The sequence below is a fragment of the Tachysurus vachellii genome, chromosome 9, assembly GCF_030014155.1.
Source record: "Tachysurus vachellii isolate PV-2020 chromosome 9, HZAU_Pvac_v1, whole genome shotgun sequence".
NCBI lineage: Eukaryota > Metazoa > Chordata > Actinopteri > Siluriformes > Bagridae > Tachysurus > Tachysurus vachellii.
Genome location: NC_083468.1, coordinates 7,236,082 through 7,258,962, shown reverse-complemented (window position 1 = coordinate 7,258,962; position 22,881 = coordinate 7,236,082). Strand labels below are relative to the sequence as shown.

Genomic DNA, 22,881 nt, shown 5'->3' with positions numbered 1-22,881 from the left:
TTAATAATTGTGGCTGGATTTTACTTGATTACTTGTTTTATTGTATCTTTTACCAAGAAGATATCTTGATAATTTGTCAAGAATAAATAGGTTTTTAATTGTTTTGTTAAATTGTTCCTTTGAGGTAAATTGTACGGCCGTATAACACGAACGTGGCACGAATGTAAACGGATCCGAAACCTTAGCCGCAACATTAAATGAAACTCAGACTCAGTTGATTCAATGGTAGGAAATTTATTTTTTCGCATATCAAAAAAAAAAAATCCTCGAAGGTTGTATCACAGCTACACTTGAAAAGCCAAAGCATCAAATCTGTGCAAAACTGCAGCAAATGTAATTTTCTACAGTAAAGAAGTGATCTTAAGATACACTTAATTCAAGGATAGAAATTTGCCATAGAAACACACTGGGAAGCTTTTTTTTTTATATATATAAAACAGAGTGTACCGCAAAGTCGATCAGGAAAGTAATATTTCCTTTGTGGAAAAAATACATTTATGTTTAAGATAAAGGGTTTTGAGAGACTATCAAATATAGTTCCTGCAAGAAAATAGTTCCAATGCTGTTTATTACATCATCACAAAAGAAGTATAAGAATTGCACCAACTCCATCTTTATAACCTTTGTCATATTAAAGGAGTTTAAAAAGAGTCAAATCCATCCAAAGAGCTCTTTTTACAAAATGTACAATATCATATAGAAAATTTTTTACATATATATCTATGTATTTATATATTTATACAACCGTTAGCAAACCCTCTTTCTCCAATCTCAAAATGTTGTTCTTATTTAAAATTAGTGTTGCTAAATCTCAAGGTAAATCGACCTGTTCCACACATTCATAACCAAGACTTGTCATGTTTGTTCAGTCTGGCTGATTAGATAATAATAAAAAGCTTAAAATGTGATTTAAAAAAACCACAAAAACAAAAAAACACAAAAACAAATCATAAAAAAAAAAACCTGACTAAAATCCCTTGTATCGGTGGTTCCAAGAACAGACAGACAATCAGCTGCTGTATTTTTTTTGTATAATATTTCTATTAAATCTTCTTATCTGCTTCATAATCGTTTCACCATTCTCAATAATCTTATAGTACTCTCATTGTGGTCTGGCATTTTTTCACATTTTTTCTTTTCATTTTCAAATGGTGTGAAATGTTCTTGTTTAATGCTTCTCATTCGAATGTTCCATATTCTAACGTTTATACACATGGTTCCTCGTCCTCTCAGTGTTATTTCATCCTTTGAGGATCTCCATTTTCTAGATCTTTTCATGTCTTTACATAGTTTACAGTTTTCCTATTTCGGGATGTTTCTCTAGCTTTTAGTGTCTCTCCTCATGAATAATCATCTTCTCAGGCTTTAGACATGATTCTCAGGTTTCTGGTGCTTCTTCATCTTCTGCTGCTTTACTATCTCCATCTTGTCAGTTAGTGCTTTAAAAAGGACCTATGAACTGCATCCACTTGATGTTCTACTGCTCTACTGTCTGGTTAAAGGCAGGCCTGCTGGACCTGTGTGAGAAGCTCTCCGAAACGGTCAAAGAGTCCCTCCACCCACGCTCGGTTTCCTATGCAGGTCTGAACAGTCTCCTCCTGTCCCACATCCATGCCACGTGAGCGCAACAGTGTAATCTGATACACAAAAAACCCACAAGAGTTCACACACATACATCAGAGGAACAACATGGAAACTTTCACTGAAGGAGTAACACCACCAAAATGCATATACATGTTTTATTTCCTACAATATACCTACATACTGACATTCATTACTCTGTCACATGAACAGTTATGATGTTTTCTCCAGAGCCAAAAACTATGTGTGTTAAGTGATTGGAGTTGATATGCAGGGGTTTATAGAAATGTATGTGTTTGCTGTTGGGAATCTATAAAAACCCTGGGTATATAACTAACAACATAATAGCATGACCTTTTGAATCCGACATCCGAAAAAAAATCCCCACATGATCTCACCTCATCCATACACATCAGATATGTGTGGTACTTGTAGTGCTGCAGCGAATGATAGAGAGAAAACCAATGTGTTTTCTGCTGCTCCACTGTGTACTCCTGAGAGACAGAGAGAGACAGAGAGAGAGAGAGAGAGAGACAGAGAGAGAGACGTAATGCTAAATAATAATAAAAACAAGTCCACCTAGTGGTTAAAAGCAAATACTACAAACCATCCATTCGCTAAGCTCAGTGAACACATCACTAGACTGATTCATTGTGCAACTCACCAAGGGAAGTTTAATAGGAGATTTGGCTGGTTTCATGGTCTTCCTGTTATACGCCTTCCCACTCAGTCTGACTTTAAAAGTGGGAGTCTCTCCGTCTGTTTTCAGCTCAGTCACCACTGACAACTCAGGAAAGATGTCTAAAGCGTTCTGAAGGGGACGGAAAAAGACAGAGTCGGTCAGGCGTAGCAACGGATGACAAAACAAACGCAAAAAACAAACACAAATGGAGAGCTTTAATTAAAATATATTCCAATTCCTGATCACAAGAATGGGCCACCACAGTTGTGTAGTTGTGTTATGCCTGTTAATGTTCTCTTGTATCCTGTAAACATTATTATGTAATTGCTTCCTCCATTAAGGAAATGCGATCCTTTTTCAAATGAGTCTGAATTAAGATGCCGTCCTTCTGTCATTATGCTGCTTCTGCAGACTGCATTTAATCGTTTAGCACAAATATAGTGAACAGGGGTGGAATGATACCCAAAACTAAATTATAATACAATACAATACAATGATGTCTTTATATTATGCATTTCCTAACCAGCAAAAATAAGCACTGCCGGAATATGAGCTTTAAGATATTTTTTGATCAGAACCATCAACAAAACCGTAAACTGAAACTTTACAATAATACAGTGTGTGTGTCATCTGTTCAGATGATGCTCTTAGATGCATATGAAGAAGGAGACAAATGCTGTACATAAAATGAAACATGGCTAATGAAACATGAGATCTCTGGTCAAGATTTCACTGGTGTGACTCAAGAGATGTGTCTTATTTCCCAAATTGATGTCCGTTTTCTCCAGCGTACCAAATTTCATAAATCAACAGGTATGAACTTCTCAAGTGAATTTTAACCCAACCTGATTTGGTATTAACGCCAGCGTTTGTAACTCGTCTTGGTGAATCTGGCACAGTGTAACGGTTCGATCCAACAATCTTGCAACTAACAGAGAAGCCAAACTGTTACACCAGAACTTAAATATGTGAAGACATTTTCCAGTTGCTGCTTGTTCTGGATCTTAGCCATTACTGTTTTCCCCAGCTAATACAGTAATGCATACTCGCCAACATTGAGAAGCTATTGATGTTCGTGCTTTATTGAGTTGAATGATACAGCTCAAATAATATAAGCAGTATTTAATGATGAATTACCTACCTTATCATACACACTACTGAATGTATTGTCTGATACACAGATCAATGAAATCAAGATTGAATTGTGCTGAACAATATGATATGTTGCATATTGTCTGCTCTATTTTTGCATGTACTCGATGTCTTCACTAAAATAAACTGCACTAACCGCAGTGCAAAGCAGATCAACAGGAAGTTACTCTTGATGTACATTAAGGAGCGCTTAAAGTAAGTCAGGTGTCTGTGGAAGTTGAAGGTTTGCTCACTTTAAACACCTGACCCACTCGCAGTTTGGGCAGCAGCCTCCTTCTGTTGTCTGTGATCATACCGTCTACTTTCTTCATATGAGGCAGCAGAAGTTCATCTGAAAGTTCAAACAACAATACAGACACATGAAAACTCTCACTATCTGTAAACACACCTATGCACTCGATGTCAAACTGTGATGTGAACGATATGTGACATGTTTCTTGCTTTTTCCTTATGTAAGCAGGTTTAATGCATTACTTATGTAATATGTATTTGCTCTTTCGGTTACCGTGGCTTCACTTAACCCTGGTTTAAAATGATCTGAAAAAAAAAAAAATGAAAGAAATTTCCAAAAAAGTAAACGTTCCTAATTGAAATTGTGGGTCGTTCTGTGTTAAAGTTAGGGTCTCTGTTGTTTGAAAGCCAATGTTGACATATAAAATCACCAAAACAAACACGCCCCTAACCCAAATGGGTCCCACCCCTGTATTGATAGCTCCGCCCACACATACATACGTAACCCAGGCAACTAATGGAAAGAAATGTGTCTTTATCATAGCTGAAGGGAAGAACAATACGATTGCAGATAAACAAACAAGCAAAAATGACACACAAGCATAATCATGCAAAGGACGGCATATATTAGTTCTGTGAATCAAAGCAAAACCAACGTTACTCACCTATCGAGAAGGAAAAAAGCGCCTTGGCGTCTTAAGTAAAGTTGGTCGCATATTAACAGATTGGAGTTTCCCGAGTCAATAACTCCTGAGCTAAACGCTGTTACTAGCAAAACGTGGTTGTAGCTGCGTCTCTACATTACTACGATAGAAAAGAGCTGTTATTTGTGTAGTAACAGCGTTTAGCTCAGGAGTTATTGACTCGGGAAACTCCAATCTGTGAATATGCGGCCATCGTCTCGCTCCTTCAGTTCTCTCCATCTCTAAAGCTGGTCCTATATTAACACGGGTCCTACTTCTTGTCTTATCGTAAGTCTTTCTTCGCTTTCTTTATTTGTTTTTACCCTCCAAGTCAATGTTAAACCCGCTTTTTGCTAATGTCACACATGCGCACTGAACACTCTCTCCGCCCATATTGACAAGACACACCCCTTTCTGCTCATTGGCTACACGTTTGTTTTGTATTTGTTTAGTTTGTTGGCTGTTTTCTGAAGCATTTCTCAAACAAGAGACCCCACTTAAAGGACAACACGCCTAGCATGTTAATCATCCCTTTCTCAATTATCAGATCAACTCTCACAGTATCACAGAATGTGTTTTCGACCATTATTTTGCTTAATATTGACCCCAAATAGCAAGAGACTATCTGTGAAACAGATCTGCACAGTATGACAGTAAATAGTCTTAGTTTATAGCTACTATCAGATAGTTATATCACAGTTTCAGATATTTAAAAGGCATGGTTATTTCAGGAATGGTTAATATTCAGCTTGCACAATATTGTTATTGTGGATTGGTTGGACTGCAGCATAAGCTGAAATCGTTGACAATGAATCAACAGATCGATAAATCATGGCACCTCTGAAATCTGTCAGCACCCCTCATGGTTGAACTGCAATATTAACATAATAGCCATGGCATGAAAATGCTGAAGGGAATATTTATAATGGCACTGTGATTAAAATTCAGGGTGAAGCAGGAGATAAGAACATCTGTAAAAGTACACAATAGTCTATTTTTAAACGTTCCACTGCTTCCGTCCCACTTTGTGCTAATGTGCCTTTTGCAGAACAAAGCTTTTTACAATATAATCCTTCTGAACTGGAGTGAAAGGGGGGCATGGTGGCGTAGTGGTTAGCACGTTTGCCTCACACCTCCAGGGTTTGGGGTTCGATTCCCGCCTCCGCCTTGTGTGTGGAGTTTGCATGTTCTCCCCGTGCCTTGGGGGTTTCCTCCGGGTACTCCGGTTTCCTCCCCCGGTCCAAAGACATGCATGGTAGGTTGATTGGCATCTCTGGAAAATTGTCCGTAGTGTGTGATTGCGTGAGTGAATGAGAGTGTGTGTGTGTGCCCTGCGATGGGTTGGCACTCCGTCCAGGGTGTATCCTGTCTTGATGCCCGATGACGCCTGAGATAGGCACAGGCTCCCCGTGACCCGAGGTAGTTCGGATAAGCGGTAGAAAATGAGTGAGTGAGAGTGAACTGGATTGATATCAAGGTCTACGGACTATATAGGAATTTATTTATTTATAAACTGATATAAAATCGGTCACTAAGTCAAATTGTGTGCTCCTGATGTCCTTACCGTTCTCTCTCTCCAATGTGATCATGACGTCTGCGTCCAGAGCAACGCTGATCAGCAGCTCCACAAAACTCTTGAAGGTCTCCTTCATTGTCCTGGTGTTGAGGAAGCGAGAAGTAAACGGGACTGGCGGTATAAATTCTGAGATTAGAGAGGACACAGAAGGACACTTAAACACAGAAAAGGGTGCACTATAAGACTTTGCAGCGAGTTACACCTCTGCTGTGCACAGTACGAGAGAACAGTATGACAAACAAATATGGTATTATTTCCAGAGAAAAAAAAAACTTTCAAAAACATTCCAATAGGTTGGAAAAAAGAAATGTGCATTTCCAGCAACTTGGGAATATTCCAGATGTAAAGCAACATCCTGTAATCAATACACCAATAAAATCCCTTTACCTCAGGTTACTGAGACAGACTACGAGCAGGGCTTCATTTGTATGAAGCCATCTGTCCCATCTGTAATATTTTTAAGCCGAGTCTTTACGTTATTTTATGCGTTAGTGAACATGACAAATGATAATCATCAGCATTAATAAATATTAAGTACCGTATTTTCCAGACTATAAGCCGCAAGGTTCAAAGCACGGGAAGTTAGCCGCTTATTAACAGATTGGAGTTTCCAGAGTCAATAACTCCTGAGCTAAACCCTGTTACTAGCAAAACATGGTTGTAGCTGCCTCTCTACATTACTACGATAGAAAAGAGGTGTTATTTTTGTGTAGTAACAGCGTTTAGCTCAGGAGTTATTGACTCGAGAAACTCCAATCTGTGAATCTGCGCCAACTTCCCGCTCTTTCAGTTCTCTCCAGCGCTGGAAAGCTGATCCTATATTAACACGGGTCCTACTCAGTTTTCTGAAGCATTTCTTAAACATCGGAGACCCTACCTTTAACTCCGACACCGAAGGAGATGACTTAAGTGGTTTCAGTGCACAGGAAGAGGAAGATAGTGACCGATGACTTTCTTGGTAGGCTACTGTTTACTAATTCTTTATTTTTTGTTACAAGCCGTGTTTCGTTAAAGCCTATTTATTTTTGTTACAAGCTGTGTTTCGCTAAAGCCTGTGTAAAGTTAAAGCACCTGCGGCTTATAGACATGTGCGGCTTATTTATGTTCAAAATAATAATTTTTTTAAAATTCAGTGGTTGGGGCTTATATTCAGGTGCGCTTAATAGTCCGGAAATTCAACACATGCTGAAAAAAGTCAACACATGCATCAACTGACTGAATTTGTTTGAAACATCAATGAGTTAAAAAAAAAATATAAATACACATAAATCAGCAACCTTGAAGGTACTGTAACCACAATAATTTTGATTACTGAAACATTCGCCTATCGATCTTATAACAGTCAATCATGCGCCAAACATATTTGTACACTTTCATGAAGTTAATAAGACAAAAGGACATTTTTGTAACCAAGAAACTGGAAAGCAGAAACGCATCTGTACCAAAGACTTGGGGAAACCCAAAGAGTTGGGAAACTGGACTTTTACAAAGAGCTGATACTGGACACTCCTTCTGTAAACATTTATTAAATGGTTGCTTACAGAAATCTTCACCACAAAAATAAGTTTTATATGCCCTAGATTATGAGCTGTTACCATAGAAACAGTAATATATAAAAACAAGTGTATTAATATAAAATTAATTACCTTCATGTAAATCATTTCATTAAAGCCAGAAAGCTAGTCTGATGGTTGAAATAAATTGGACAGGTTTCAGGTTCTTTCTCCAGCAGAATTACTCACCATCATCTTCACCTACAGCTTCTGAAGAAGCCAACTGTGCAGATTCTGTGAACTCTTCCTTCCATTTTTTCCTCTTTTTCGGTGGTGGTTCAGCCTTGGCTTTTGGCTGCTTTGGCCTGGGTTTGGACAGGCTTTGTTTTGTGCTGGATTTCAGAACAGAGGAGTCAGAAATGGCTGATGCTGCAGCTCTCTGGACAAGCAGAGCTTTCTGAGAGCCTCTATGCAAAATAGATATGAAAATACAAACTGATTAGCAGATCCAACTACTTGGATTTAGAATATCTATCTATCTATCTATCTATCTATCTATCTATCTATCTGTCTGCCTATCTATCTGTCTGCCTGTCAGTCTGTCCACCTGTCTGTCTATCTGTCTGTCCGCCTATCTGTATGTCCGCCTATCTGTCTATCTATCTATCTATCTATCTATCTGTCTGTCTGCCTAGGTGTCTGACTGCCTAGGTGTCTGACTGCCTAGGTGTCTGACTGCCTAGGTGTCTGTCTGTCTGCTTGTCTATCTATCTGCCTGCCTGCCTGCCTATGTCTGTCTGTCCGTCTGCCTATCTAGCTGTCTGCCCATCTAGCTGTCTGACTGCCTAGGTGTCTGACTGCCTAGGTGTCTGTCTGTCTGCTTGTCTATCTATCTGTCTGCCTGCCTGTCTGCCTATCTATCTATCTATCTAGCTGTCTGCCTGTCTAGCTGTCTGCCTGTCTAGCTGTCTGCCTAGTTATCTGTCTGTCAGCTTGTCTATCTATCTGTCTGTCTGCCTGTCTATCTGTCTGCCTAGATAGCTGTCTGCCTGTCTATCTATATGTCTGTCTGTCTGTCTATCTATACTGTATGTCTGTCTGTCTGTCTATCTATATGTCTGTCTATATGTCTGCCTGTCATCTATAAGTCTGTCTGTCTGTCTGTCTATCTATCTATCTGTCTGTCTGCCTATCTGTCTGTCTGCCTATCTGTCTGTCTGCCTATCTGTCTGCTTTTTGTCAAGCCTGATATATGAGAAGGGAATGTGCTGCATTGAGAACGTTGTTGCTGGTGTGTGTGAGAGTATGGAGAATTCCAGTGCATGCAACATGGCTGGGGGGAGAAACCTGCTTTGATTCTGCTCTGGCTCATGACATATAGGTGTGTGCAGGCAAGAACAAGCAAGTTAAAATAAAAAAATGAAAGGCAACAGTACCTCATGGAATGCATGGGCTTGCACCTTGGTTTTCTGTTGCAGACTCGCACATACTCCCGCTTGTTCACAGTGTCCAGAAACTTAACGTATACTCTCCGATACATGGTCTTAGCATCTCCAAAGTAACCCAGATACTGCACAACAAGGGACATAATAAAATCCAGAATGTACATGTTATGACACGTTCAATCACATCAAGCACATTATCACAATATGAATAACTGCCCAGTTAAATTGGGCCAAAATGATTAGCAGATCCAACTACTAATAAATCAGTTTTAGAATTAACCCTACTATCTATCTAAACTATTGTGGTAGTTATTGATACTACAAATATAAAACTAACTGACTGCTCAGTTGACTTAAGTGAATACAATACATCCTGAAGACTTTACATTGTGGTAACTAACTTAATAGTATTTCTTCCTTTAATATTAAATAAACATCTCATCATATCAAGCATATCAGTAGTTACGCATTTTAAATTTGTTATATGATTTTCCAATCATTTTTTTTCCATAATCCTGTGATATGCCTTGATCTGGCACTTCTGTCAGAGCATCTTCTGGCCAAAGGGATTTAAGAAATAAAGTTTTGTGGCATAAATTCCTATAACTGTATATCTGTCTAATGAGCTTGATATTTGAACAGTTATAAATTAATCGTTGCTGCTTAAAATGTGTAGCAAACAAAAAAGGAAATGATTTGTAAGGAAATAAAAAAAACTCCTTATATGCTAGGTAAAAATAAACACTGATGTGCTATCTGAGATCAGTACTGATTCACTCACACTGTTGGTAGCTGAAAACACTCGTTTTCCATCTCTTAGCTCGGGTATGAATTTCTGCAGCAAGGCCTTTTGTACCTTCCAAATGGCTGGAGGTTCTACTCCTGCCTTCAGGGTGACCTACATACAATAAAACACAAACAGACCCCACGACACATAAAAACTAATGAAAAATCAAAAGTAAAGCATTAATAATGCTACATGTGATACGGAGTATCTGTGTGTAGGCTAAGCTTGACAATTTTTTTCTTTTTATACACACACACACACACACACACACCATGGAGACACTAGATGGCCAAATGCTTGTGGACGCCTTCCTTCAACTGTTGGCACAACATTGGAAACACACAGTTGTATAGAATGTCCTTGTATGGTGTAACATTACAATTTGCTTTCACTGGATCTAAGGAGCACAAAAGTTATCTAGCATGACAGTGAACAAAGTAAGGTTCATGAAGGTTCACGTAAGGTTCGTGGTCTGTCAAGGTTGGAGTGGAACAACTCAGTCGACCTGCACAGAGACCTGACCTCAAACGCAAGTGAATCACTAAGTGCACCTCAGACCTCCTCACCCGACATACACTTGTTGCTAAATGAACAAAAAGGCCTATAGTACAGCCAAGGTCCAAAATGGGATTCCACAGAATGGGATGTTTAACAAACACATATGGGTGTGATAGTCAGGTGTCTAAAACATTTGTCCAAATAGTGTATCTGAATGCAAGTATAGAGAGGGAAATAAAATAGAGTTAAAATGTACAAAATACAGTATGATCATTGTATAGAATGAGAATAATCTTTGAAAAGATTCTAGTAATCATAAAAAGAAGGTCTAAACTGAAACAAGTAGCACTGTATCATTCTAAGCCTACTGTAGAGTGACATGTTGTAGATATCCATTTTCCTATTCAAATGTGACACACACATATATGACAAAGACATTCATTTTAAGAGAGTTGCATACCTGCAAGCTTTCTATGTCCTCGTTTTTCACCACAAACTCGTCACGTTCACGGTACATGCCCTCCTCGCCACTGTCTGACAGTTCCTCATCAGTGAGGCCTTCAATAGCTACTGTGTTTAGGGATACCGCAAGTTGGCCAAGAGGTATGTTCTTCACCAGATCCTCCACTGGCACTTCAAGACCAGGGTTTTGCTGCTCCTTAAGCTTTGTATCTTCAGACTGTGTGCTGACTAGCTTTGTATTCGCAGACTGCTCTTGACTTGTGCTTTCACCTGAACCTTTGCTGACTAGAGACAGGACACCATATTTATATAATCATAGTGTAAAACAAGAGATTCAAAAAACATGAAACTTAAAACCATTAAAAGTGAATACACACCTGACTGTTGCTTGTCTAAAGGCTCGTCTAGAGAGGAGAGTGCAGAACTGATGCTCTTTTGAAGGTCTTGGTTTTTACCAACTGATTCATCCTCATCTGAGGAGAAAGATGGGAGTGTCTCCAAATTCTTCTGAAGGTCCTCGTCCAGTCTCTTAGAAGAGCTAACAGTGTTGATATCTGGTGAAACCATTGAAGTTGATGAGGGTATGGGTGTAGGGGGCATTGACAATTGGTTAAAAGGTCTTTTGGGAACTGAAGACTTTCTTGCGCGGTTGGGTGGCCGTATGGGTGGTGAGGAGAATTGTTGTTTAGGCCCAGATTTAAGAAAGTCCAGGAAAGATCCAATGAACCCAGTTTTAACTTCTGGCTGTTTCTCTTCGACCTCTTTTATTTTTTGCCGTATTCTTTCCTGTTGCTGGTAGCCATCAATACAGCCCTCAGAGGTTGAGGATGAACTTGTCTCACTTCCTTTGGAGTTCTGTCGCTTTACTTGGCCACTTCTTTTTTGAGGTTTCGGCTGACCATTTGCATCTTCGATAGCTTGCTTGGAAGAACCTTTTGACCTGACTCGCTTTTTAGAAAGACTATCAGAGGAGCATTCTGCAAACGTTTCCTCCATTTTAACACTCTTCGTTACTTTAGGTTGAATCTTATTTTTTGATATGTCTGTTTTTTCGAACCCAGTGGGATTATATTCCTGTGAGGTAAGGTGAAAATCAGTGTGGTTGTTGGAAAATGTGTTCATAGTACCTCCATTAGAATTTACATATGAACCATTGCTAGTAAGGCCCTTGGGTGATACTTCGTTTTTCTTGTGATTATTTGTCACCTTCTCAGATATTTCATGCTGAGAGTTATTTTGTTGTGTGTGAGAGTTTGGTGGTGTGAATGATTGGTGTCCTTCAGCTTCTTTGTGAATGTCTGTTGTCAACTGTACACCATTTACAGATGATGTAATGGTCTGCGTGCTTGAGATCAAATGCTGTGAAGAGAAATTATTAGCTTCGTGCTTGTTATTAACTTCGTAGCGGCACTTAGAGTCTGAAGGACTGGATATCGATGCCAAGTCCACTTCAGAAGACGAGGTTTTAAAGTCCTGAGGTGTGACTCCACAGGCAGCTGCTGTGGCAGCTAGTATGTCATCCACGTTGGACAGAATGTTCCTCTCATCTGTCATTAGCATGGAATCAGGGAAGCAGATGGAACTTAAGGTAAAGTGCTGCTTAGAATCGTGCTGATTTGTTACACTGTTGAAAATGTCTTTTTGGACCAGCTGTTGCTTCATGGACTCCACAGCTTGGTGGGTTATCTGTGGGATCTCAACCGTACTGACTGTAGAATTCAGGATTTCATTATTCATTTGCAGGAACTGAACTGAAATAGGCTGCATTTGGACTGGCTTAGACTGATTTGACAATGTCTGGAGCAAAGGTTTTTGAACAAGGATCATCTGTGAGGGCTCCAGAAGGACTTGGGCACTGGGTAGTTGAACAAACTGTGCCTGTTCCTTTGACAACTGCCTCTGATCTCTGTGGTTACTCTGAGTTTGCTGGTCCACTTGTTGAGCAGTAGGAACTTTGAGAAGCACAGGGTGTTCTTTTAGTTGGTCAGTGCTCAAGGCTACATGGGAGGACTGCACTAATAAAGAGTTGTTTTTTGTGCCAGAGGTTACATAAGAATGGGCAGGGCTTACCAACTGCCCAATTAAAGTACTCATTCGCTCATCCTTTGTGGATGACGTTGGTGCAAGACCTATTAACTGATCTTCGGATCGAGAGTTGCTTCGGATCACACTATGTGCTTGTCTGTCTTCCAATTTTGAAACAACATATACTACATTGCTCTGTACCCCAACAACACTGTTACTGACAGAACTCTGGATAGAACTACTTATTGAAGCCTGCTGTAATCGCTGCATATCATGAATAGAAAGCTCTCCACAGTTTTCTTTGGATGTAAGGAACAAACTCTCCTCTTCCTTCTTTTTGTCATAGCCTGGGTTTTGTTCTACCGAGGACAGGTTGATCTGGATGGCTTGTGTATAAGTGGGTGTGGAGGATGATGACTGGTCAGACAGCAAGTATTTCTGAGTCTGATGCAGCAGCATGCCATCTGACTTGCTTGGAGAAGGCTGCATTAGGGTGTAATCTTGGTTGGAATTACTGGATGGTAAGCTGTGGCCATAGGAGGAAGTGAAAGGAGGACTAGGTGTGAGAGACTGACCTGATGCATAACTCTGAGAGGGACTAACAGATTCTGGTACCTGGGCATAATAACTGACAGTGGACAAATTCTGAGAGTGACTGGAAGAATAATTGTGAGAAGCACTGCCCATGCAAAGTCTTTGTGCCTGCTCATCATACTCCTCTCTGTTTGACGCTGAAGACATTATGTGCTTTTGGCCAGAAGCATACATAAGAGAGTGGCTAACCGATGTCTGATTTTCTGAATGTGTAGCCAACAATGGCAATGTTTTGTATATAGAAGGTAGTTTCTCTGGCTGATTGGGAGAGAAGGCTTGTGGTTCACTGAGGTTGCTCATGAGACTTTGAGATGTAATGTGTGTCTGTGAAGGGCTAACAGACATCAAACTGGAAAGCTGTGCTGACGTGTACAGCTGTGACTGGCTAGCAATCACAGAACTCTGATTCTGGGCTGTGGAAGCATACCTATGCTGTTGCATGGGTGATGAGGCTTCCTGATCATGCAACTCGGAGTCCTCACCACGATCATCTGCTGTTTTGTTTGACTCATCCTTGGCTTTCATTCCACACGTGGAGGAAAACCCTGAAGAGGGCAAAGATGAGGAATGTGTCTGTGTTTGCTGCAGCTGCACTGTGGGAGTCTTTTGCTGAACAGTGCTATTAATGGACTGATTGGGAATTCCGTTAGGGCTGTTGGAAACCGGTGTATGACGAGAAGGATCCTGGAAAGAGACATCAGCATTGTCAGGTAGGTAATCTTGCAAAGAGTGTTGCACACTGACAGACAGCTGCTGCTGGACTGGCTGGGTGTTAGAAGGCCGCTGATGGTGCTTGATGACACTACATTCACGCTGAAGTGCTCGTTCGATGGAACTGGAGAAAACTGGGGCTCCATAAGGTGGCATAATCTGCTGCGAGTTACTTAAGGGAGAGGGTAGAAGGCTGAACTGTGGCTGGAGGAGATGTGGCGCAGACTCCTGGGCTGAACGATATGTAGATGACTGTATTGGAAGGCTAGAACCGAGGGAAGCACCGCCCAGGCGGTCAAAGGCAAAAGCTGTTGGCACAGTGGTATGAGAAGGTTTGATCTGAAGTAGACTCTCATTATTGGAAAGCAAGCCATTTGAAGAGCTAAACGTAGTGTGTTGTACAGATAATGGTGATGTGGTGGCAAAACTCCGAGTGGGAAAGGTGCTGGAATGCTGGTAGGAAGAAAGAGCTGATAGGGTAGGAAACGTTCCAGAAGCAGGGAGAGCTCCAGTAAGAAAGAGCTCTGTGGAAGAATTTGTGCCTACAGAGGGAACCGTAAAAGAAAATGGAACAAGCTATTCAGCTACATATGAACCTTGTCACATAAAGCTATTTCAAAATGATGGCACACACGCAAATGACAAAGATGCCTGGTAACCCGTACTAACTGTTCAACAGTTTGCATGAGACAATAGATCTCACCACCTCAATTAAAGAAACAGACTTGTGAAAAAGGTATTTATCACTATTCACTTGCACATTCTTTCAGTGGATACATTTACTGTCAAATATATATCAGAAACGGTTCTTTTACCAGTCTGCCATGGTGAAGTCCTGAACTGGGGAAGTAGAGTTGTGGCTCCAGGTCCAGCCTGATGGCCTCGGGATTCAATGGGAGAGATGAAATTCACGACTGATGATTCAGCACTGCTGCTTCCTGTGGTGTGCACACCAGTATCAAAGACACCAGACACACCTACCAGAAAAGGAATGGCATATAATAAAATTACACTTTCACAGAAAGGCTTGCACAAGCTAAATTTATTATTGTTTCATGTTTGAGACAGTTCCCTTAATATCCTCACCTGTGGGGTGTTGAGAGGTGGTGTAGGTAGTGAGTGTATGACTTGAGGTGTAGGATTGCCGTTGGGGAAGGTCCGTCTCTATGTGAGTCGCACCGTAACTGGAGCTAACGGCATCACAGTTGCACAACATATAGTTAAGGCAATGCATTCAAAGTGGAAATTCAAACATTGGTATATCAACAATGATATGATCCTGAATGTAAATATAGGATAAACATTATGTCAATAGATTGTAAATGCAAGTAGGAATGCACTGATTTCACCAATTTTTTATTATAATTATACAGAGCACTTTACATTATACTGGGCAATCCATGGTACTGAGCCGAACTGAAAACCTTACAGCAGCCAAGCCAACATTCCGTAAGCTTCTGTGATGTGAAACTTCAGGAGAATTATGGTAATATATTTGTCCAATTTTTATCCAGATGCCAGACTTAAGTGGGTTTCGCATCAGACACAACACACATTTACACATTTGGGGGGAAGTCGTGGCCTAATGGTTAGAGAGTTTGACACCTAACCTAACCATAAGGTTTAGGGTTCGAGTCCCGGGCCGGCAACACCACGACTGAAGTGTCCTTGAGCAAGGCACCGAACCACCCCCCCGTGGCAGGAAAGGATTAAAAGTGGACAGCTGCCTTCTTTCCTAATAGACAAACACTATTCACATTATTCTGATAATCCTATCCCAAAATTGCCATGAACTTCATCCGTCAGCAACCGTTGAAACCTGAAATCTCTATTAAACAATCTGTAAAATATTAGACCATTTACATCAAACATAGGTGCTGTGTGCTACAGAAATAACAGTGATGTGGGGGAAATATCCACCTTGCTTTATCCAGGATTTCTTCACTACATATGAGAACTGCTATAGATGTATATACCCCTTTCGGTTTTCGTAAAAAGAATAAAATGCAGACTTAACCTGCCTGCAAAACGACCTGTGTTTAGCCTAGCAACTGGACTTTACTTGGCCATAATTTATCAAGAAGGTTATTTAAGAATAAGATTGACATTAGCCAACTAATTGCAACTAAACTAAATATGCTTTGGTGACCCATCAGTGGAGAAATTACTTTAAGCAGTGGTCTAGCCTATCAATGACCAGACATATACACTTACATAGAAACTTTGAGCATTTATAAGAGAGAAATTAAAAGCATAACAACGTCTACTGTCTACTGACAACTTTGTTGTTAGTGAGAATGTTCAAGAAGTAATGTTTTATGATTACAACATCAAGAATCTTTCTGGTACAGAGAACCAAGGTGCAGTCAAGACAAATCCCATAAACTCATCTGTAACTCATCTGTATGGTGACTGCAAAGATGGAGAACCTTGGATCAATTATCTAATACTCTATAATCACAATCATCATCTGTTGGCAAATCCGTTATGATCACATCCAAAAGCACTTGGCATTTTTAATGAAAAATGTCGCCTTAAAATCTTAAAAGCCCTTAAAATCACCATACAGTACCATCCCTCTTGGTTTCCTCAACATTTTAGTTCATGTCGATCCGATTCCTAAATACAAATCTTGATAGGTTCATCAGTAAGATTATAAAAAAATAGCATCAGACTGCAGCTACAATAGATCCTTTTACAACACGATTGCTGGCTAAAGGAATTGATTACAGTTGTACTGAAATTTATGCTTATGTCAAAATGTATATATGTGAGCTCAGGAGTTGGGGAAATTCTAAAATATTAAAGGACCTTTCACACAAAGCAGCACATTTTAACCAGCTATAATTCACTACATATATTTCAGAACAGGGACCAGTTGTTATTTCTTACTTTTCATCATTATTTAAATTTTCATTACAGTTCTCAAGGATATTACTAAGAAAAATATATTTAAAATTCAACCTATCTTACTTTTGCATATTTGTCTGTATTCCCCTCAAAAGTTATATAAAAAACTGGTTCAGTTCAGGATTTTTGCAGGCAAAGATACACTTTGCAAGTCAATACAAATTGAAATGTCATAGCCAAATTGCTGGAATTCTCCATTTACATTGAATGCTGTGTACGAACATTTACATAAAGCAATAAAAACAATTAATAAGACAAAAAAATTATTTATATATATAATTTATTGTTGGTTTGTTTTTTCTTTCCAAATAGACTGGAAAGCACAAACACCTCTGTCTTCTGTTGGGGAAACATACTGACTGTTAAAAATGCTGACACTACTTCCATAAATCTATTATGCCCCTTTTCCACCGAGGCAGTTTGAGTGCTGGTTCGGAGCCAGAGCCTAATTTAGAACTACTTCTTTCTTTTTCGACAGCTAAAGCACCGGCTCTTAACCAGGAAAAGTGGTTCTTAAGTAGCACCAAAACGTTGCTGGTCTAGACTTAAGAACCGCTTGTGTCAGGAGCTGTGGGCGGGGCTACTGTTAGCACATTTGATAATGTACCTTACTGTATGTATACCAATGTTTAATACACTTTTTCTTTACCGCAATATGATCAAATATCAGCACACATGATAGTAAGTAGCTACATGCTAAGGCTAACTTTTTCTGTGTTAATGATTAAAATAATGTTATGTACTTTCTCCATTACAACCTCCGTTTATACAAATTACATGGAGCTGCACGTACACGTTGGATTTGCCGCGTTTGGATGCCAATGTAGGTTCACAAAGCCATGAGCATTAACAGTAAAGCAACATCTGCCATTGTGTGACATCAGACTCAGCTCTGTGAAGGCTCTCTAGCCGATGGAAAGGCAAACTGGTTCTTAGAATGTTCGCCAGTAGAACCAACTTTGAACCAGCACCAGCACTAGCTCTGAACCAGCACCCGGTTCTTTTGGTGGAAAAGGGGTATTAAACATTATCACCACCAACAGTTATAGGGTTTGGATTGTTAATTATTATATCCACATAATCGAAGCCTAATAAAATGATTCAAAATGAAAAACTAATAATAGTTGATATAGTGAATTGTTCCGTAAGGAGGCATTTACACTTATGAAAGGAGTGGATAAAAATGGATAAAAATCGCAATGTGTCATTCTTTAATAAATGTAAATGTTGTTTATATGTAGATGTAAATGTAATTGTCATGGGATCAGAACACTTTAGGGTGCACATTTACAGAAAAGTAATAAACTCAGCTAAGGTAACACTGACTAAGCGTAAGGTTTCACGTTAGGCCGCATCACGCCACCAAAAATGTTTGTTTCTGGAAAACACTTGTGAATAAGTGAAGCTAAATGGAACAGATAACTGTATCTCGTGCTCTGAGTACTAGCTCCAGTAATGTGTACTGTAGGTCATAAGAGGGTAAATTTAATTGTGCATGAGAAAGAATGTTTAAAAGGTTCAGATTTAGCCCTGCTGTGTCTAAGTGTGTGTGGGCTGGATTTGACCCAGAATTGGCATATTCAAACTCAAATGGGGATTTTGTGGATTCAATAAACACTCATATTGAACCGCAGGAAGTGTTCAGGAGAGGAGTCATTTTGCTTTCGGCTCATGGGTCCGTTTGCACCAAATCCTAAGGTTTCATTTACCATTTTGTGCAAACAAAAGAGAACAGCTCAGTATGTACAAAATGTAACTATTTGAAAATTTACTCCCTCTCTTTATTCAGAAATACTGAGGGATCTGTCCTTTTGTAACATTCGTAACTGCCACACTAAACTGATCCATTATAAAGGTATTGGGACATCAGTGATCCCGTTGCTCAAGATGGTTCATAAATAGGACTCTAAACAAATACAAGTAGCTGATTTCTACAGCATTTGTCAATTGAACAGGACCAAGGTTTTGCAATACTCCCCAGCTGATCCTGCTGATGAGATCTTCACAGTTAAGCTGGTTTTAGATTGTGAGATTACAGCACCCATTTAAGATCATTACTTGTTTACTGGTTCCTGTTAAAATCTTGGCCTAATTCTATAACAGATTGTGCAATAATGTGTACAGTTATAAATAACAGTTTATATGAAGAAGATCCTTTAAAGGTGGGGTGCACGATGTTTGAGAAATGCTTCAGAAAACTGAGTCGGGCCGACTAACAAAACAAACGTGTAGCCAGTGAGCAGAAAGAGGTGTGTCTTGTCAATATGCGGCTGAGAGTGTTCAGTGCACATGTCTGACATTAGCAGAAAGCGATTGAAACATTAACATGGCGGATACCTGCCGTTACCTCTGCCTCGGGTTCTAGGTGTTGAACGTCGTCTTCCGCGTGAAACGGAGCTAAACCTTTCACGGTACAACACACAGTACTACAAAAACACATTTGTATTACCATAGTATTACTCATTGAGTTCATTTATTGATAAAAATATCCCCTCGGCCAGCTGCCCCAGCAGGTCCCGCCATAACAGTTGCCTGGCTTACGTATGTATGTGTGGGGCGGAGCTATCAAAACAGGGGTGACGCCCATTTGGGTTAGGGGCGTGTTTGTTTAGGTGATTTCAAATGTCAACATTGGCTTTCAAACATTGTGCACCACACCTTTAACAATAGACCTGTGACATAAATACGATAAGTAAATGGGCTCGGGTAAAACAGAAACATTCTGCAAAGTAAACTCAAAATAATAAGGATTTTTTTCTTTACAATGAACTAATGTAACTTGTAAGGTCATCCTATTCAGTCTTATTCAGCCCTTCTATTGGCTGCTTATAGATGCAGAACATTGGGTATCTTTGGTTGCAATGGCACTGAACTGGACTCTACTTATGTTCATGTTCTAGGGGCAAAGAATTCTTTAACAATGTGTGATTTTAGTCAGGGGCAGCAAATTTATACTCATCTTTATGTCTTATATAACATACAGTTATACTAAGGGGATTCTCAGATCTATGTGAACACCTGAAAAATCCATCTTTGGATCCCCAAACAGTGGACATACACAATATATTACACCAAACCGTTCAGTCGTCTGGCTACGTTGTTTAAAGGTGCATTAGTTTAGGGGGGTAATAAAAATGTCTCTAACAGTTAAATGCGTGGAGTTGAATATGATTCAAATGATTTTTTCAGTGAGCCTAACGGTGGTTCAACTAGTACTATGCTGCATTCAAGGTGAACTTGCAAATTGTAAGTCTGCACCTACAACCAGGTAAAAACCATCAAAAACGCCCCTTCAACTTGAATTTCAACTCGCCAACTTGGGGCAATCTTCTCAGCGCACTATTGGATTTTCAACAATTAATAAACAGAGACAGAAAAACTTGGTTAAATCTATAAAATCTATAACATTGTCAGTCTAAATGCTAACACTGCTCACTATTGTCCAACGAAACTACTCTGCAATTTCTGTCTAAAAATTTGCACGACCGTTTGGAGTTCGACCCAAAGTGCGAAATGACCTTACCGAACCTCGCAAATTACAACTCACAAGTCACCACAAACAAAGCGATGACACACTAACCAGAGTTACCGTCACAACATCACTTTCAAGCGCACTCGGACATTCGGTTTGGTGAAAGCCTATTCACAAATCCAAACATAAACAATGCAACTGTAATCGATTACTTGATAACGAAACAAAAACGTAAAGTGCCACTTGGGGGCGTGTCTATGAAATGAACCTAAATATAAACAAACGTTCTGGACCTGAATGCAGGATTCTGATCTTTTTTTTAAAGCCAGAAAAACTTTCATTAAGACATTATATTACACTCATTATAAAGACAATAAAACAAACACCTTTGTCCTCTGTTTGGGGAAACATACTGACTGTTAAAATGCTAAGATTCCTTATACATTATATTACAATCATTATAAAGTCATTTAAACATTTAAAATTTAGCACACACCTTTATCCAGACTGATATATAATTTATAGGGTCTTTCTTGCTCAGGGGTCCAACAGTGGCAGGTTTTGGTGGACGTGGGATTCGAACCCATGGCCTTCTGGTCTGCAGTCCAACACCTTAACCACTAGTCTAGATAACTAAGTTAATATTGACTACTGTACCTTTATCTCACACACTCTTTGTGCAGTAACAGATCACACGTGACTGTGTTAAGGTCTGTGGTTGAGTCGATACTGAACTAAACCAATAACAATACCAGACAAGTTGCAGACACGTGGCTCATGGACGATTATTTACATTTTGCAGCTAATAGCTAAAGTAACAGCATGAAGCTAAATCTATAGCGATTACTACACAAACAGTGCAGTCCGGGTTTATACTTATTTTATATAGTTATGACACCGATGATGTCTTTTAAATCTTCTATCAGAAAATAAACACAAAACAATCCAGTCGCTTTGCCATAAATAAAAAAAAAACAAATCGGTGTGAAAACTATTTTTTTTTTTTTTTAGCAAGAAACGACTTTGAAAAGTTGTTTCGTATTAAAAAAAAAAAACACACTTAAAAATGTGCACAAGTCTAAAACGTAGAGTGAGATGTGTACTAGAATCAGGCCTTTCCTACACCGGCCTTTCCTAATGAGCTTTCCCCGTCTCTGTCCTATTCGCTCCCTGCGTCTTGTCCTACCTGCTCGGGTTGCTGTAGGCCCAATCCGCGGTCTCGCCTGATGCGGCCCGCCGCTCTGTGAAGCCCGAGCCCGCGTAGCGTCCGTCCATGCTCCCGCTAAGGGCTGTGTTGTGTAACATTCACACATAAATAACCACAACGCGTTCACATATTAACACGAAATGCGTCGGATTCGGTGGAGATCCGCGGTGAAGGATTTGCATGTGAGATGGCAAAGCTGTGTGATGACCAGAGTGTAATAAAGTGATCAAAATAAAACACAAACACACTCAGATGTGCTGCTGCTGCTGCTGCTGCTCACCATCTTGGCTCGTTTCCCAGCGACCACTTCCGACTCGAGCTGGAAGTTTTTTTGTACTTTTTTTTTTTCAATTGAATAATATTAATATTAAAATAATATCCAGGATATTCTTTACAAAAACGTGCAAATATCTTTATAAAATCACGACTGTCATTTAGGTCAAAATAATACTGTAGCTGAAATACAAATTCTATAACAAAAGCACTGAGTGATGGGTTTGTATTTGGGTTTTGTATAAATTACAAGTGAAATAAAATATATTAATGTCATTTTATGATCAATATGAATAAATAAAAAGCATTATAAAACACTAGAACATTTTACGCAAACTGGAACAAACTGTACTAGTAAATCGATGCATGTATGTATGACTACAGTACAATTATTAATAAGATAAAAAAACTAAAAAAAAAACTATCTTCAAGTATCCTCTTATGATTGTGGATATTTTTAATTGCTTGTCCGATTTTGTTCGTTTCTTCTGTTCATCATAATCGCCGATGTCGAAATAATGTGTAATGTAATAATAATAATTCTAAGAAATAACATGGTCATTTTATTTTTAATGGAAATATTCGAATCATGAATATCATGCATAAAGTTGATTTTTTTTTGTTATTGTGTTGTTATACAGAAAACAAAGTATTTTAATTGGAATTTATTTACTTTGTATTAAACATAAATTAGCTCTATTTATCGTGACAAACGTATATAATTATCAAAACATTAAAAGGTCAGCTAACAAGGAAAAGCCTTTGGTTGACCATCTCATTAACCCAAAACCGCATCCTTTTACCCTGGAAAAAAAAGAGCTACGTTAATCTCAATTTATAGGTGTTCTCTGCTTTGTTTGTCTACATTTCACATTTACCAACAGGACAAAATATATAAAAAATATTTAGTCATTAATTATAAACATATCTACAACCATTATCAAAAAGGTAAGAGGTAAACGAGGTAAAGCTGGTTTTGTTTGGTAAGTTAGTGTTAATAGGGGGAAAATGTCTATATGCAGTATTCACAAATTCCTTCATAAACCTCTCTTAACCATATTCCTTCATCTGCATTATAGACTGTTTGCATTTAGTGTAA

At 39.2% G+C, this 22,881-nt stretch overlaps 1 protein-coding gene across 2 annotated transcripts; it reads right to left on the bottom strand.

Moving 5' to 3' along the window:
- Positions 1 to 214: 214 nt before the first annotated feature.
- Positions 215 to 21,793, bottom strand: qser1 (glutamine and serine rich 1). 2 transcript variants are annotated; one of them, XM_060877518.1, is made up of 13 exons: positions 21,489 to 21,793; positions 15,007 to 15,110; positions 14,736 to 14,897; positions 10,968 to 14,462; positions 10,589 to 10,875; positions 9,625 to 9,741; positions 8,835 to 8,968; positions 7,648 to 7,865; positions 5,894 to 6,031; positions 3,649 to 3,746; positions 2,246 to 2,392; positions 1,980 to 2,075; positions 215 to 1,637 (listed from the first exon to the last, which is right to left on the bottom strand). In XM_060877518.1, the coding sequence occupies exons 1-13, from the start codon at positions 21,605 to 21,607 to the stop codon at positions 1,497 to 1,499; spliced, it is 5,256 nt and encodes a 1,751-aa protein (XP_060733501.1). In that variant the 5' UTR covers positions 21,608 to 21,793; the 3' UTR covers positions 215 to 1,496. The 2 variants fall into 2 exon arrangements, with proteins under 2 accessions (XP_060733501.1, XP_060733502.1); XM_060877519.1 differs by having other exon boundaries at positions 7,648 to 7,790.
- Positions 21,794 to 22,881: the final 1,088 nt, after the last annotated feature.

Excerpts from the sequence above, each read along its gene's own strand:
- qser1 (XM_060877518.1), bottom strand. The coding sequence starts at position 21,607 with ATGTTACACAACACAGCCCTTAGCGGGAGCATGGACGGACGCTACGCG. Across the intron at positions 10,876-10,967 it reads TTTAGACAAGCAACAGTCAG|TCAGCAAAGGTTCAGGTGAA; the intron begins GTGTGTATTCAC and ends TCCTGTCTCTAG. Across the intron at positions 2,076-2,245 it reads CTCCTATTAAACTTCCCTTG|GAGTACACAGTGGAGCAGCA; the intron begins GTGAGTTGCACA and ends TCTGTCTCTCAG.